This window comes from Scomber japonicus, chromosome 19 (assembly GCF_027409825.1).
Source record: "Scomber japonicus isolate fScoJap1 chromosome 19, fScoJap1.pri, whole genome shotgun sequence".
Classification (NCBI taxonomy): domain Eukaryota; kingdom Metazoa; phylum Chordata; class Actinopteri; order Scombriformes; family Scombridae; genus Scomber; species Scomber japonicus.
In genome coordinates this window covers 20,249,412-20,262,399 of record NC_070596.1, presented here as the reverse complement: position 1 = coordinate 20,262,399, position 12,988 = coordinate 20,249,412, and the positions used below count along the sequence as shown (strand labels likewise).

General features: G+C 38.3%; 1 protein-coding gene across 1 annotated transcript in view; it reads left to right on the top strand.

Annotated features, from left to right (window-relative positions):
* LOC128380274 (potassium/sodium hyperpolarization-activated cyclic nucleotide-gated channel 1) overlaps positions 1 to 3,340 on the top strand; it is a 70,589-nt gene extending 67,249 nt beyond the window's left edge. The window contains exon 8 of the mRNA XM_053340021.1: positions 2,232 to 3,340. Within this exon, the coding sequence (XP_053195996.1) occupies positions 2,232 to 3,340 (1,109 nt within the window). The remainder of the gene's footprint in view (positions 1 to 2,231) is intronic.
* Positions 3,341 to 12,988: the final 9,648 nt, after the last annotated feature.

Sequence of the window (12,988 nt, the reverse complement as noted above, 5' to 3'; positions counted from 1 at the left end):
ATCAGATTTTGCTAAGTTTCTTTTTGCCTCTTGTTCCAATATGAGATTTATGGAGTAATTCAGTTTAGTGGTCAGAGCAGGGCAGTATTTGTTTCCTTAAACGGGACTTTGACAATTATTTAGATGTCTACTAAAATGTTTTCAGTCTGGCGGCTGAGGTGAGATTTTCTTTTCTGCAGTAGGAGAAGAGTGAAATAATTTGTTTACATGTAAGCTTTTATAGCCCGTAAGATCTGTTATGGCCTTTGCATACACTTAACTGACCAACAGAGAGAGTGAGATATCAGAGATTAGAGGAGGAGAGAAATAAGAAGAGGCCTGAGGAGAATCCAGAGGGGCAACAGCAACAGATAAGACAGCTGCACACTATAATACACTACTGAAGCCCTGTACCAGTGTAATTTATATGAGTAATGTCCAAAGTTGAACTCTTCTGACTAATGCAGATGTAAAATGTACACAAAATGCTGTTGCTCTGCACCCTGAGTGCCCTGAACATTCAAAGTGTTGAACTACCTCATCAAAATCAATGTGTTGTCCTTCCAATCTACAGAGTTTAACCCTATCACCTTTAAAAGTGCAATTCAAGCAGCCTTGTAAGTTAACAGTAGTGGTATAATCAGTATGTGGTGCTAGTATTAGCTATTTTTGTATCTACCTGACCCTGTAGTGACAGTAAAAGTGAACAACGTCAAATGGAGAACTTGATTCTGAGAAATGGCTACAGACGTAACATCAATCCATTTTCAGCTGAGACTGTTACAGCTGCATGAGTCCTGTCTTGTAGTTGAATGCATGGCTTGTTGGAAGCCTTGAGAAGAGAAAGTCGTCCAGAAAATGCCGCTCAACTGTAAACTAGGTGGAGAAATCTTCTGCACTCAAGGATAGGCCTTAATGATTGATTAAATATACAGCTGAAGCCTTCAGGACACTTAAAGTCCACTCTGTCTTCTTTACTGACAAAGAGCGCTTCACAGCCTGTCGATAAACAAGGTCAACGGTAATTACAGGAAATACACCATTTAAACACATTTTGACCCATTCATTCAAAGTAAACATGTTAAATGCATATTTATTATTAATACTGCCAAATGGGACAGCTCTCTCTCAACAAAAGACCAGTTTCAAGACATCTTTCATGCCCTTTGTATCATTAAGCATGTTACCACAGTTTTGCAGCCAAACTCTCAAAGCCACAAAAGGGGTCTGCCAAGCCTCTATTATCACAGTGTCAGTGACTGGGAAAAATGTCCAGGCCTGTGGGCTTAAAATGCCCTTTAGGCGTAATAATAATAGCACTTAACACCAGCACTAAACCAGTTTGTTTACAATATTGAGGGAGTGATGTATTTTTCATTATTATAATTTAATTTTACCAAATTGGTTCACAAAAGCATAGCATAACTGTGTATTTTTATCTAATAATGGAATATAAATGCCAATTTTAGTGATAAAGATAGTATGGCATTCTGAGTAGCACTCTGTGGTAAGATGTTTTATGTAATGTTTAATTATATTTACAATCTCTGCCCACTGATGGTGAGATAGTGTGTTAGGAATAGATCTTTGTTGCATTGTTTGTGTGTTTTTATTTTCATGTTGTTAAAAGGTTATTCTAAGTGTCCTTGTGATGTGTTTTAGCTGAGTTGTCATTGTGATTTAAATAGAATGTGACTTTAATTTAGTTCTTAGACTTTTTGTCCCTTCTAAAAAGAAAGTGTCCAGTGTAATGACGTGTGGGTATGACTCCTCAGTATTCTGTGTTCCATTGTCCACATCAGCACTTTCACTGTCTACGCTATCACACCATACTTTCAGTCATTGTTGTCTCCTTATGTGTCTTTACCTCCTTTCAAACCTTCCACTTCCCATAGTCATAGCCATTCAATGTCTTTCACATTTTATATTCAATATGACAAACCTTAGTGGACGTGAAAAGATGCAGTTTGTATGATTACAAGAGTTGAAATACATCTTGACGAGACATTAATGGGGTGATTTTAAATAAAGTGCAGTTAATTAGTATTGGAATCAAGAAGACAAATGCCCCCTGCCAAAGTCTTTAGAGTCCTTTGAATGTGTGGTGTCTATGTTAGGAAGTCTTCCTACTAAAACCTACTCACTGCATCTTTATCATTACTGTCCTGAATCCTGCCGTTTTCCTGTGGTTAAGTGCAACCAGACTTTGCCATGGCTGTATGTGCTCACCTCTCCTGACTGCTCCCCAACAGGGAAGAAGAACTCCTTGCTGCTGCAGAAGTTCCAGAAGGATCTGAATGCCGGCGTTTTCAATACGCAGGAGAACGAGATATTGAAGCAGATTATTCGTCAGGACAGGGAGATGGTGATGATGGTGGACCGCAAGCAGTCAGTCAGCGGGATGAACTCAACACCAATGTCAGGAAATTCCATCATTAACTCTCCAGCCCAACCCTCCTTTTCCACTGCCTTTGGCACAAATCAGCTCCAGCAGTCCTCTGTACCGATGACATACAGTGCTTCAGCTATTGCCAACGCTTCTGCTGCACGCATGCTGCCGGCCGCTGCCGCTGCTGCTGCTGCAGCACAGGGGATTTACCCCGCTCCCAGTCTTTCCCATGGCAGCCTGAATGCCTCCTTGACCAACCCACAGACCCCACTCCAGCAGCAAGGAGCGATCATGTCACCCATGTCCTTCACGGCTGCCATGTGTAGCCCACCAGTGCAGACCCCTCTGGCGAGCCGGAGCTTCCAGTACGGCTCGCGCACAGGCTCCCAGCTGTCACTTATCCAGCAGCCCATTGCCCAACAATCTCTATCAGCACAGCAGCAGCTTGCCCAGCAACCAGCTGTGTCATCTGCAGCCGCAGGCTCTGCAACACAGCAGCAGCAGCAACAGTCACCTCAGCAGCAGCAGATCCCTTCACCTCAGCGGGGAGACATCCACAAGAGCACGCAGGCTCTTCAGTCAGGCAGCTTGAGTCGGGATGTCCGACATTTATCGGCCTCCCAACCTTCACTGCCGCACGACACATCTCTGGGGCCCAGAGTGCCCCCAGCCTCAGGAGACTCTCTGGCCTCCATCGTGCCACCAACGGCAGCGGCGGCAGCGATCCAGGGGATGAGTCTGCAGAGCGGCCTCCGCACTACAGTGCCCCAGCGGGTCAATTTATTCCGCCAGATGTCATCAGGAGCACTGCCCCCAGTGCGCTCGGCGGCAGCAGCAGCGGCGGCGGCAGCAGTGGCAGCAGCATCATCATCTTCAACCCAACACAGGGAAGCCCCTGGTTCTAGGAGAGATTCTGTGCTGAGCAGTACGGAGACTGAGCAAGACAAAATGCGTTTTTCATCAAATTTATGATCCCATTTTTTTCCTTTTCATTTTTTAAACTTAAATATGTTTCAATTCATTTTTAAAAATGGAGATACAACAAAAGAGATACAAATGAGGAACTTCAGCATTTTTGTTTCTCTCCAATTTTCTTCTGAAATAACCTCATAGAAATCCTGTACATACAAGCCCTTGTATTATATTTTAGACAAACATTGTCTCCCTAAACTTAAGAATGTATATTATACAGATACATCTCTTTTCTTTTACGCATATTTATTATATATATACATATATATCTGTAGATATATGTGTATGTATATATATATATACATACATCTATATTAATATACTATACACTGCTGTATGTATGGGTATGTGAGAGTGTGTGTGTGCGTGTGTGTGTGTGTGTGCATGTGACCGCGTGTGTAAAATCCAACTACAATATTTGGCAATGGCAATTTAAAAGCTGTAGTATAAACATGAGTCTTCCTTTCTGAGAAATATAAAGAATTACGTATATACAGTGTATGAAGTTTTTTTTAATGTATTTATTTTTGCTTCCTGCTTTCTGTTTTGTTTTGTGTTTTTTTTAAACTGGAATGCATTGTGGATTCTGACAATGATGATTTCTTTTTCTTTTTTTTTTTACCATTGAGGAAGAGGAAAATTATCTTCTCCTATTAAGCAGCTTTAGGCACCACTGTGGAATAATACGTGCAAGCAACACCAACAAATAATCTCAAAAAGCACACACTCATAAAAAACAAATCTCACACCAATTTCCTGAACCCTCATTTCAGAAATCAACACAAACACTGTAACTAAGTGTCATGTTGCTTTTAGCAACAAAAATACAGTCTGTTGAGCCACTACATCCCTACAGAGGCTCACATACAAACCATGACAGTGTTATGGGTCCAAAGGGAATAGATAATAGAAATGCTGCTTTCTTTGTTGATTTTTAGAGCAGAATGAAGTGTGGAGAAAGATATGGATGGATGCTATTGTTTTCTATTTCTGATTTCAGATGGCTGAGATGTTATGTAATGTTGCTTAAATTCTGTGTATATTTATAATATTTATAAACTAAAGATTATCACCATTATGCAATAGACTGTGACATAAAGATTACCTATATGTGTGCTGTAAATAGTTTTGTAGATCTAGTATTTACAGATACTGTGTGGTGCATTCTCTATCATAACAATGTCTTACTTCTATCAGGAACCTGGATATCATCTAAACGCAACAAAGGTTAAGTGACAAAATACACATGTTTCATAAGAGATAAACAAACCTTAATGCAATAGCTAGCACTACTTGATGCTGAGAAACGCCTGATCGGAGGACATTTAAGAATCCCTCTCTCTCTCTGTATACTATTCCTACTCCTAGTATAGCTTTTGATTTCACATCAAGTGAACATATACGATATTTACCTACAATACACAACTTGATTTGAAGTCGTCCTATTGAAAGTAAATGCGTCTATCTTTTTTGTTGCCTCATTTCCTCAAAACTGCTGAGCATTGTTTTATGAATGATTGTTTTGTTTATATTAGTATAAAACTGAGCTTTTTTTTCTTTTTTTTTTTTAAATGTATGGTTCATGGATGGGAATGAGGCTTACATTTTTTAATAACACTATTTTATTTTGTTGTCTTTGCCATGATTTAAACTCTGTGCTTCTTGAGTTAAACTGTACTGTGCGCTGTTATATCACAATTGCTGTAGTTGAAGAGCCTGGCACGACATTTATGTTTTCAGTTGGAGATGTCAGGTATCAAGTCACTCAAGTGTGCAGGAGATATTTTCACTGAGAGGTGTTTTTGTGCAAATTAGGAGGCAAAAACGCTGGTTTGCATTAAGGTTTATGTCTCATGTAAATCCATTATGTGGGCTTAGGTACTCTAAACTGACCTGGACTGACGTTGAGGCAGGGAAGCAAGGTCAACCAAGAATATTGTGACTATTGTAAAAGAAATCAACTATTATAATCTCGCAATAACCAAAGAATTTGATGACTCCACAAAAAAATAAGCCAGCCATTACGGCTTACAGGCCAGCTGACTGCACGTAAAGCACAATAGGTTGTGCATTGTGCTCGAGGCCTTCCTGCGGTCTTTTTAAAGAGAGTCAAAGGTGACAAATTATTTTATTTTACTCTCACAGAATTTCTATTTAGGGTCATAATTTTCATGGTGCCAAGTATCCCATCAGTTCAAAGTAACTAAGCCCCTTTGAGATACCGTTTTTAAAAAGATAACAATTCTTCGCTACAGATTGTGTCGATAGTGTACCAATACAGTCAACCCACCACTGTCATGAAAGCATGCACTGTCACAAATACTTAAAAAAAAAAAGATACTATCTCAGAAATGTTGACGTTAAATGTAATGTTTAGATTATGTTTTGTTCATTGTCTGTCTGCCTAGACGTTATCTGTGTGTGAACAGAAGCATTGACTTTTCACATGGACATTCTTAAGTATTTGTGCCTAAACTATAGCCATGTTCCATCCTTTGTTATGAGTGTGAGCTCGGTGCGTACGGGGGGCACTTCTGCACACAACTGCGCATTCATTCTTACTATACTCTATGTGTTCTATGTCTCAGTGTTTTTAGATGGGAAAGGAGTAAGCAATGATGATGGCCAAATGTCTCAGTTTATCCAATTGGTATCTTTACTTACAATGTGAACAACTAGAGGCAGGTTTTTTTCTAACATTCTCAGTCAGGCTATATAAAGTATTTAATGAGTTTGTGTACAGTAGGGGAAAAAAAGAAGTGCAATCTTTAGCAGTAATATCACGCTCAATGAGACATTGTACAAATTTGGAGCACCTTTACACCTTTCTTTGTAGCTAGCCACTGACGTTTGGGTTGAATATTAATGTGTGGAAAGAAACTGGCCAAAGCAAAACATTCTAAGTCATTGTCTTTGTTTTGAAATTGCACTTTCTAAGTTACTAATAAAAAAGGTACAGATTCTTTTAGCTAGGTTAGATGTTGAATGAGTTAGTAAAGGGAGCAATATCCCCGAGAATTTGTGCTGACCTGATCCTGTATGAGGTTCTAAGTGAGGGTGGGGTGATGTTCTATATACAACGAAGAGCGCTTAATCGTGAATATGCCATAGTGTATAGGAACTAGTACACAGTCAAGATGGATAGCAGCACTGTTGGTTTGTGCTGTTTTTGATATTTGCCTTTGGAGGGAGAGCTTCCCAACTATGTGCTTTTTTCACTATAAGATTCACAACTAACATACTGGAATGGGCATTAATGGTGACATACAACACAAACTAATGAGCTTACATATTAGCAGTATAGAGACTCTCAACAAACCAGCACATATATTTGTATATTTCTTTTTGTTTGTTGATTGGTTGGTTTGAGGGGAAAAAATAGAGATGCAAAAAGAAGTGAGAATAATGCCCAGAAAGGACAAACCAAATGTTTATTTGGTTTTGATGACCACAGGTTTCATATGTTTACTGATGATGTGGAAAGTGGAGAGAGGGGCAGACGCTATAAGGAGCTGCTTGGTCCTCTTAAAGCCCACTCACATGGTCATTGTTCAGCTCATTTATGTAATCCAAGGCTTAGAGAAAAAGAACTATCAGTTGGTTACTTGATTCAGACGAAAGAAAGATAAATGTAAACTTTCTTACAACAATATGCAGACAAACAGTGTTTGTCAAAAAAATCTTTTTGATTTTTTTTTGTTTATTTTGTTTGTAAATAATAAACCTTTAAAATATAGAAAATAAACGACATATTGTCATTTAAAAAACAAGTGTTTGTCATTCTGTTGTCAAGCAGCGTGTGTTTCAGTGGAGATGGGCGCTGCATGAGCAAGCTTTTACTCATCTCAATCCGACGGAGGGAGAAAATGGAGAAATGATTTGCAGTGATGGAGAGGGTCAGAGAGGATTCAGGAATAGTGTCTGTCAGCAGTTAGAGGCAAGGTGAAATATCCATCCATGTGGCCAGCAGGGATTTCCATTCATTACCTACAAATCCAGCTATCAGTCATAAAGTCATCATACAAAAGACATTCATCATATAAAAGACAGATTTCTCCATATGATGATGTACTCAGAGATGAGACTGGGTCAAGCTACTAAATGCAGGCTTATTTGTCACTTTTAATATCTAACAGAATCTTGCTCAAGCAGACAATTTCTAAATATATACATCTTCAACTTGTAACACTTTTGATTAAATCTCAAAGAATGAACCCTACACTGCATGCTTGTCTGTTTTCACCCTCCCAATTTAAAATAGAAGTTGAACACAGCTCAAATTGCAGAGGTGGTTTGCGGTTACCTTTTGAAAGCAGGGGTTACGCCAGGGTGATGCATGCTTCAGCTGCTCTGTAGATCTATTATCATCTGAGCCCTCAATTACACAGTTATGTTACATTAAATGTGAGTAATTGTATACAGAGGAAATTAATTTTTTAGCATGTGTTTGTTTGACAACGAAGGTTTATCTACAGGAGCATTATCATAAGAGCATCATTACTTTTTCAATAATGACCAGAGCAATTACATTCACAATAATGTAATATTAATAGATATTAAGAATATTCTGACATGTATATGACTAAGTCTGCATCCTTATATTTTGAAAATGTAAAAAAGATGACAGTATACTACTTAGGTTGAAATAACTGGTCTCTATGGCAAAAATATTGATTAGTATAGAAAAATTACATCTGGAATGGGAGTAAAATTTGATGTCCCCTATTAAGCATTTATAAGCAATAAACTAATACTTAATGTATAGTTTATAAGACTACAAAATTGAGTTATACGCAGATATAAGTGTATAAAGTGTGGTCTGGTGTATAAAGTAATAGTGAATGACAATAGCAAAAAAAGTTGTGATAATATGAAATATGTCCTCTTAGGAGAAGTTATAATGACTGGCCAATACTGTATAGTAATACATTACACTTGACATGTGTTTTTCCTTATATCGGTTTTCAATTACATTATACTTTGTCAGAAACCATTTATTAAATGTTTCTATACTTTTTTTAAACGCTAAATAGGCAGACATGGACAAGTTAGGTTTTATCACCATTATTATTCACATCTGTACAGTGAATGATAGAACATTATTATGCAATCTGTTACATAAATACAGCTTTTCATGTAAATATTCAGTCATTTTTGTTTCTTTAGCGGTTGAAACAGGTCGCAATGACTTTGAATGTATTCCTAGTGGTATCTACAGTACAGCAGTATAGCAAACGAACATACTGTGGGATAAAGCATGCTGGTTCTTTCTAAACCTGTGTTACCCGTCTGTGTGTTGCAGTGAGGTACAGGTACAAAGCAGATCCATTCATCTTCCAATCAGCTGGTAAAATAGCTCAATTTCTGTTTAATTATAGAGATAGCCAGGCTTGATTGATGAGGGAATGGCCTGATTAGCATGTTTAGTTGATGGTAATGGAACAACAGCCAGCATTATTAGCCCCAATAAAAAAAAAAAAATTAAAGGAGGATGAGAATTATAAAAAAAAAAAAAAAAAAACTTGATGAACATGAGTGCCCATTAACCCTTTGAACTCAAATTTTCGCCACTTTTTCTTCAGCATCAAATGTTATTGTTAATCATTGTTGTCTCCATGGTTACATTGCAAACCATTTTTGCAAGAAGCAAATGCAAAATGACTTTTAGTAGGTCATTCTCCAAAACATAAGATAAAATACAAAAAAGCTGCTCAGCTAATCTCCATGGCAATATTATACTTGATGTTTGCTTGATTGAATCTCCCTTCAACATGGTTCTTATATCCCTGGACCATACTGACACTCTCTATTCAGTCTTATGCAGATATTTGTGGTGTATCAGAAACCTGTGCACATACACACACACACACACACACACACACACACACACACACACACACATACAAAATCAGAATAATTTCAAACTGCATGACCACGAACATGCCAATTAATGTAATTTCTGAATAGTTGTACTTATGCTGAAAATAAAGCGATAGGGTGGTTGGGGGTTACTCGGAAAATATTTTGCCTAGGGCACGGAAACATTCAGGATCAGCACATGCTAGAACAGCATGAGCTGCCCTCGCCCACACGCATAGAAGAAGAGAAAAGAGTCGACTGGGGTGAGTGATATCCATAACACTGACTTTCTTATATTTTCTTTAAGTTAAGCACAGGCTTATCTCATTGCTGGTTGTTGCCTTAAATTAGGATTCAGTTGTCAAAGTGAGACTTATAAATAATGTCTGTATAGTTTGGCTCATTTTAATATAATTTCTATAATATATAATATAATAATAAGGAGATGAATGTCTATTTAATGCTTATTTTAGAAAGAGTTTCCCATAGTCAAGTGCTTTACTGGAACAAAATATTAGCTACATTTGAGTCTTATTTTTCATGGCATTGTCAAGCTTCCATGAGGTCATTGCATGCTCAGATTCTTTCTGGGGAACTGTGATGTCAAACCAGGTTGGTATGAATATGTTAGCAGGTTTAACTCCCAGTCTGCACCTGTCAACAAAGTCTCCTTCATCTGTCGCTCCCTTTCATTCATCATCGCCTAGTTAGACTCTGTCCTCCCTCCCAGGCCTGCATATCTATGGTTAGGATTAGAGGGCATTATCTTCTTTGAAATGAGACTAAAATAAGGTTACAGGCTTAGGCTTGACCCTCACTGATCCAGTAGTAGCTCAAGGTTGACGGATGTGTTTGAGAGAAACCAAAGGCATCACATTATTAGTCAATATTATCATTAGCTAGACACTGGAAACTTAAAGTAATAATGTGATATTTGATGGTACATTGTTAATGCACTGCACTTTATACAGCATCCTCCTAGGTTTATTAACCACTCAATGTGCTCTACAACACATGCCAACATTCACCCAGTCACAGATACATTCATACACTGATATTTTTATCATCACCCCTTCACACACACAAACACACAATTTAGAGCAATTTGGGATTCAGGGTCCTGCTCACGGGCACTCGACAAACTGATGTGTGTTTCTTATAAGTCATGACATTATCTCAGCCACAGAAAAAAATGCTTATTTGTTTTTCATTTACTTGCTATCTGAACTGACACAGTAATGTATTAGGGTGAGTTTAAGGTCTTTGCATGAAGCCCATTCATGTCGTAATTCTGATGTAGTTTCAGCTTTGAGAGAACATGCGCTTTGACCTTGATACGACCATGAAATGACTTGTGACCCACAGCTAAATTTGCTAGTGTTTTTTTATGATGGTGTTATCCTATACATTCAATTATTTAGAATTGCATATCAAAGCATTTTATTTAACCTGCAGCCTGGGGTCAGAAATCATGTGAGTTACATTACACCAAGGACAGTATGATCCAGTATAGGGTAGAAAGCCCTACAGTTAGTCTGGAATAAATTAGACACTGTGGAGAGTCCTCTTGAGAAATAATGGATTTTAAATTTAATTACTTTCCCATTCAGATATATTTTAATGAATCTGTACCTCAAATGGTAATAACTTATGATTTATCTAGCAACAGTTTACCATTCATCAAAGGCTTAATGAGCTTCTCTGCAAACCCCACACCAAGACCTTTAATGGCTTTTGGTGTCTTTGACTGTGCTCCAGGATACCATATTTCTGGGACTGAAAATATACATTTTGTCTAAAATAACTTTTTTGTCATCACAGTGCAATTCAGCCTATCAATATCACGAATGCAGACTTTGACATTGCTGTTGGTGAATATAATGCTGCAAACTGCACGATGCTCTTTGTTTATCCTTGTCTGAAACCATGTTCATACAATTAATTACTGCATCCACAATACTTGTCAGCTAAGAAAAAGGTAGCCCCTTCATTTGGTGCCCTGTTTGTCCCTGGGATCGAATTTCATTAGGCTAGTCAAATCAATGTTGGCCTAATTTCCTTTCCTTCCATCACATTTCATTTTCAACAGTCTGCTCAAGACATTTGTAACATTAGGAACAGAGTGACCTTTCTCAGGCAAGGTCACACCAGACAGGAAAGACAACCATAGTAGTAATCCACAAGGTGATTTCTGGAGGGCTCTGATTGGAAATAAGTCATATTTATGCTGCTTTTCATTTCAGCTGCAGCCCAGAGATTGATTGTGGACTTGTTTTAGTGGGGGTCACCTCATCTTCTGTTTGTCCCATGATCACTCGCCTTCTTCTGCATCCAAAATCATCCAAAATTTCCCCACTGTCCAGAGCGAGACTTGGTTTGCCTGGTCAGGGTCAGTGTGTGTATATGTGTGTGTGTGTGTGTGTGTGTGTGTGTGGTGTGTCTTTGTGTTTACTCAGTATCTGCAAGCACTGATGAGATGCACAATGTCCTGGCCTGTTGGGTGAGAACTTCCCGGGAGCCAAAACAGGGGGATCTGATTAGAATGCAAGGGCTGCCCTGCTGCTGTTTGGCCTCTTCCTCTGCTGCTTTGTCTTTGTCTGCGTCTGCCCACCCTATTTGTCTACAGATCACACACACACATACATACACAACACCAGCCAGCCTCTTCTTTTTTGGTGTGTGTGTGTGTGTGTGTGTGTGTTTGTTTTGCTCCATGGTTCAGATGTCACTAAGCAGAAAATGAGATAAAACATAAAAATAAATATGTTTATGACCTGATCACAAAGCTCATTACTCTTTTGACCTACATGGGCATGGAAATTATTTTCCATTTCCACTGATATGATTAACCTGCTGATATATAAATTATAGCATTATATCCTGAGACTGGAATATCAATCAACTTCTGCTGAGATGTGATGTTCAGCTCCACAGGTATAGTGCCCATTAAATTGCTCATTTTAACTCAACTCTTGCTGCAAGAAAAGCTTCACACGGGAGCACCGACGTAGATTTACAGTAAGTAAGCCTTATACTATTTACATACAGTAATATGGACTGAGGAAGGTCAGAGGATATTATGCATTGCAGTGGAAATGGAGTCATCTTATTACACATCTTCTTCAAAGGGGACACAGCAGGAGCGCTGCCTCTGTGATCTGAGCTCAATATTGAAGTCTGTAGCAACAGAAAAGTCAATCAAGATTAGCTCAGTGAGGTCTCTGTCTGCCCTTCATGGGAGGCCACAGAAAATGGGCCACAGAGAGACAACATTTTGGCAGTGTTGTTCCTGTCTTGGTTTGTTTTTGGGATCCTTTAGTTGACTCTCTTTCTCATTTCAAACATGTTTTGTACCATCATCGGTGGTAATGTTATGCAATATCTGAGCAATTTAATAGACCCTCTAACACAAACTGTAATTTTTCTGGCAATTAATTTGCATGTTATTTGTTAACACATCATTAAATGTAACAATACACATGGAATGCAAAATTTTGCTCTGTTACAATGTAGCATTTATTTCCTCCTGTTTTGGCCTGTGATAAGATAGTATTAGCCAATCACAAAAACCAGTAACTCAGCTAGAGGGCAATGGCTGATGACCTTTTTCTTTCTGATAGTCCATAAAAATGCACTTAGATATTAGTACTTTGGATCCAATGAACACAAGAACTTTCATGAATAGATGCTTATAACTACACACAAACTTAAACACGTAGCCTACAGTAAGTGTATCCTTTGACAAGTAAGCAAGAAAGTGGTTTAGCAAGTATTTCCATTATTATTAAA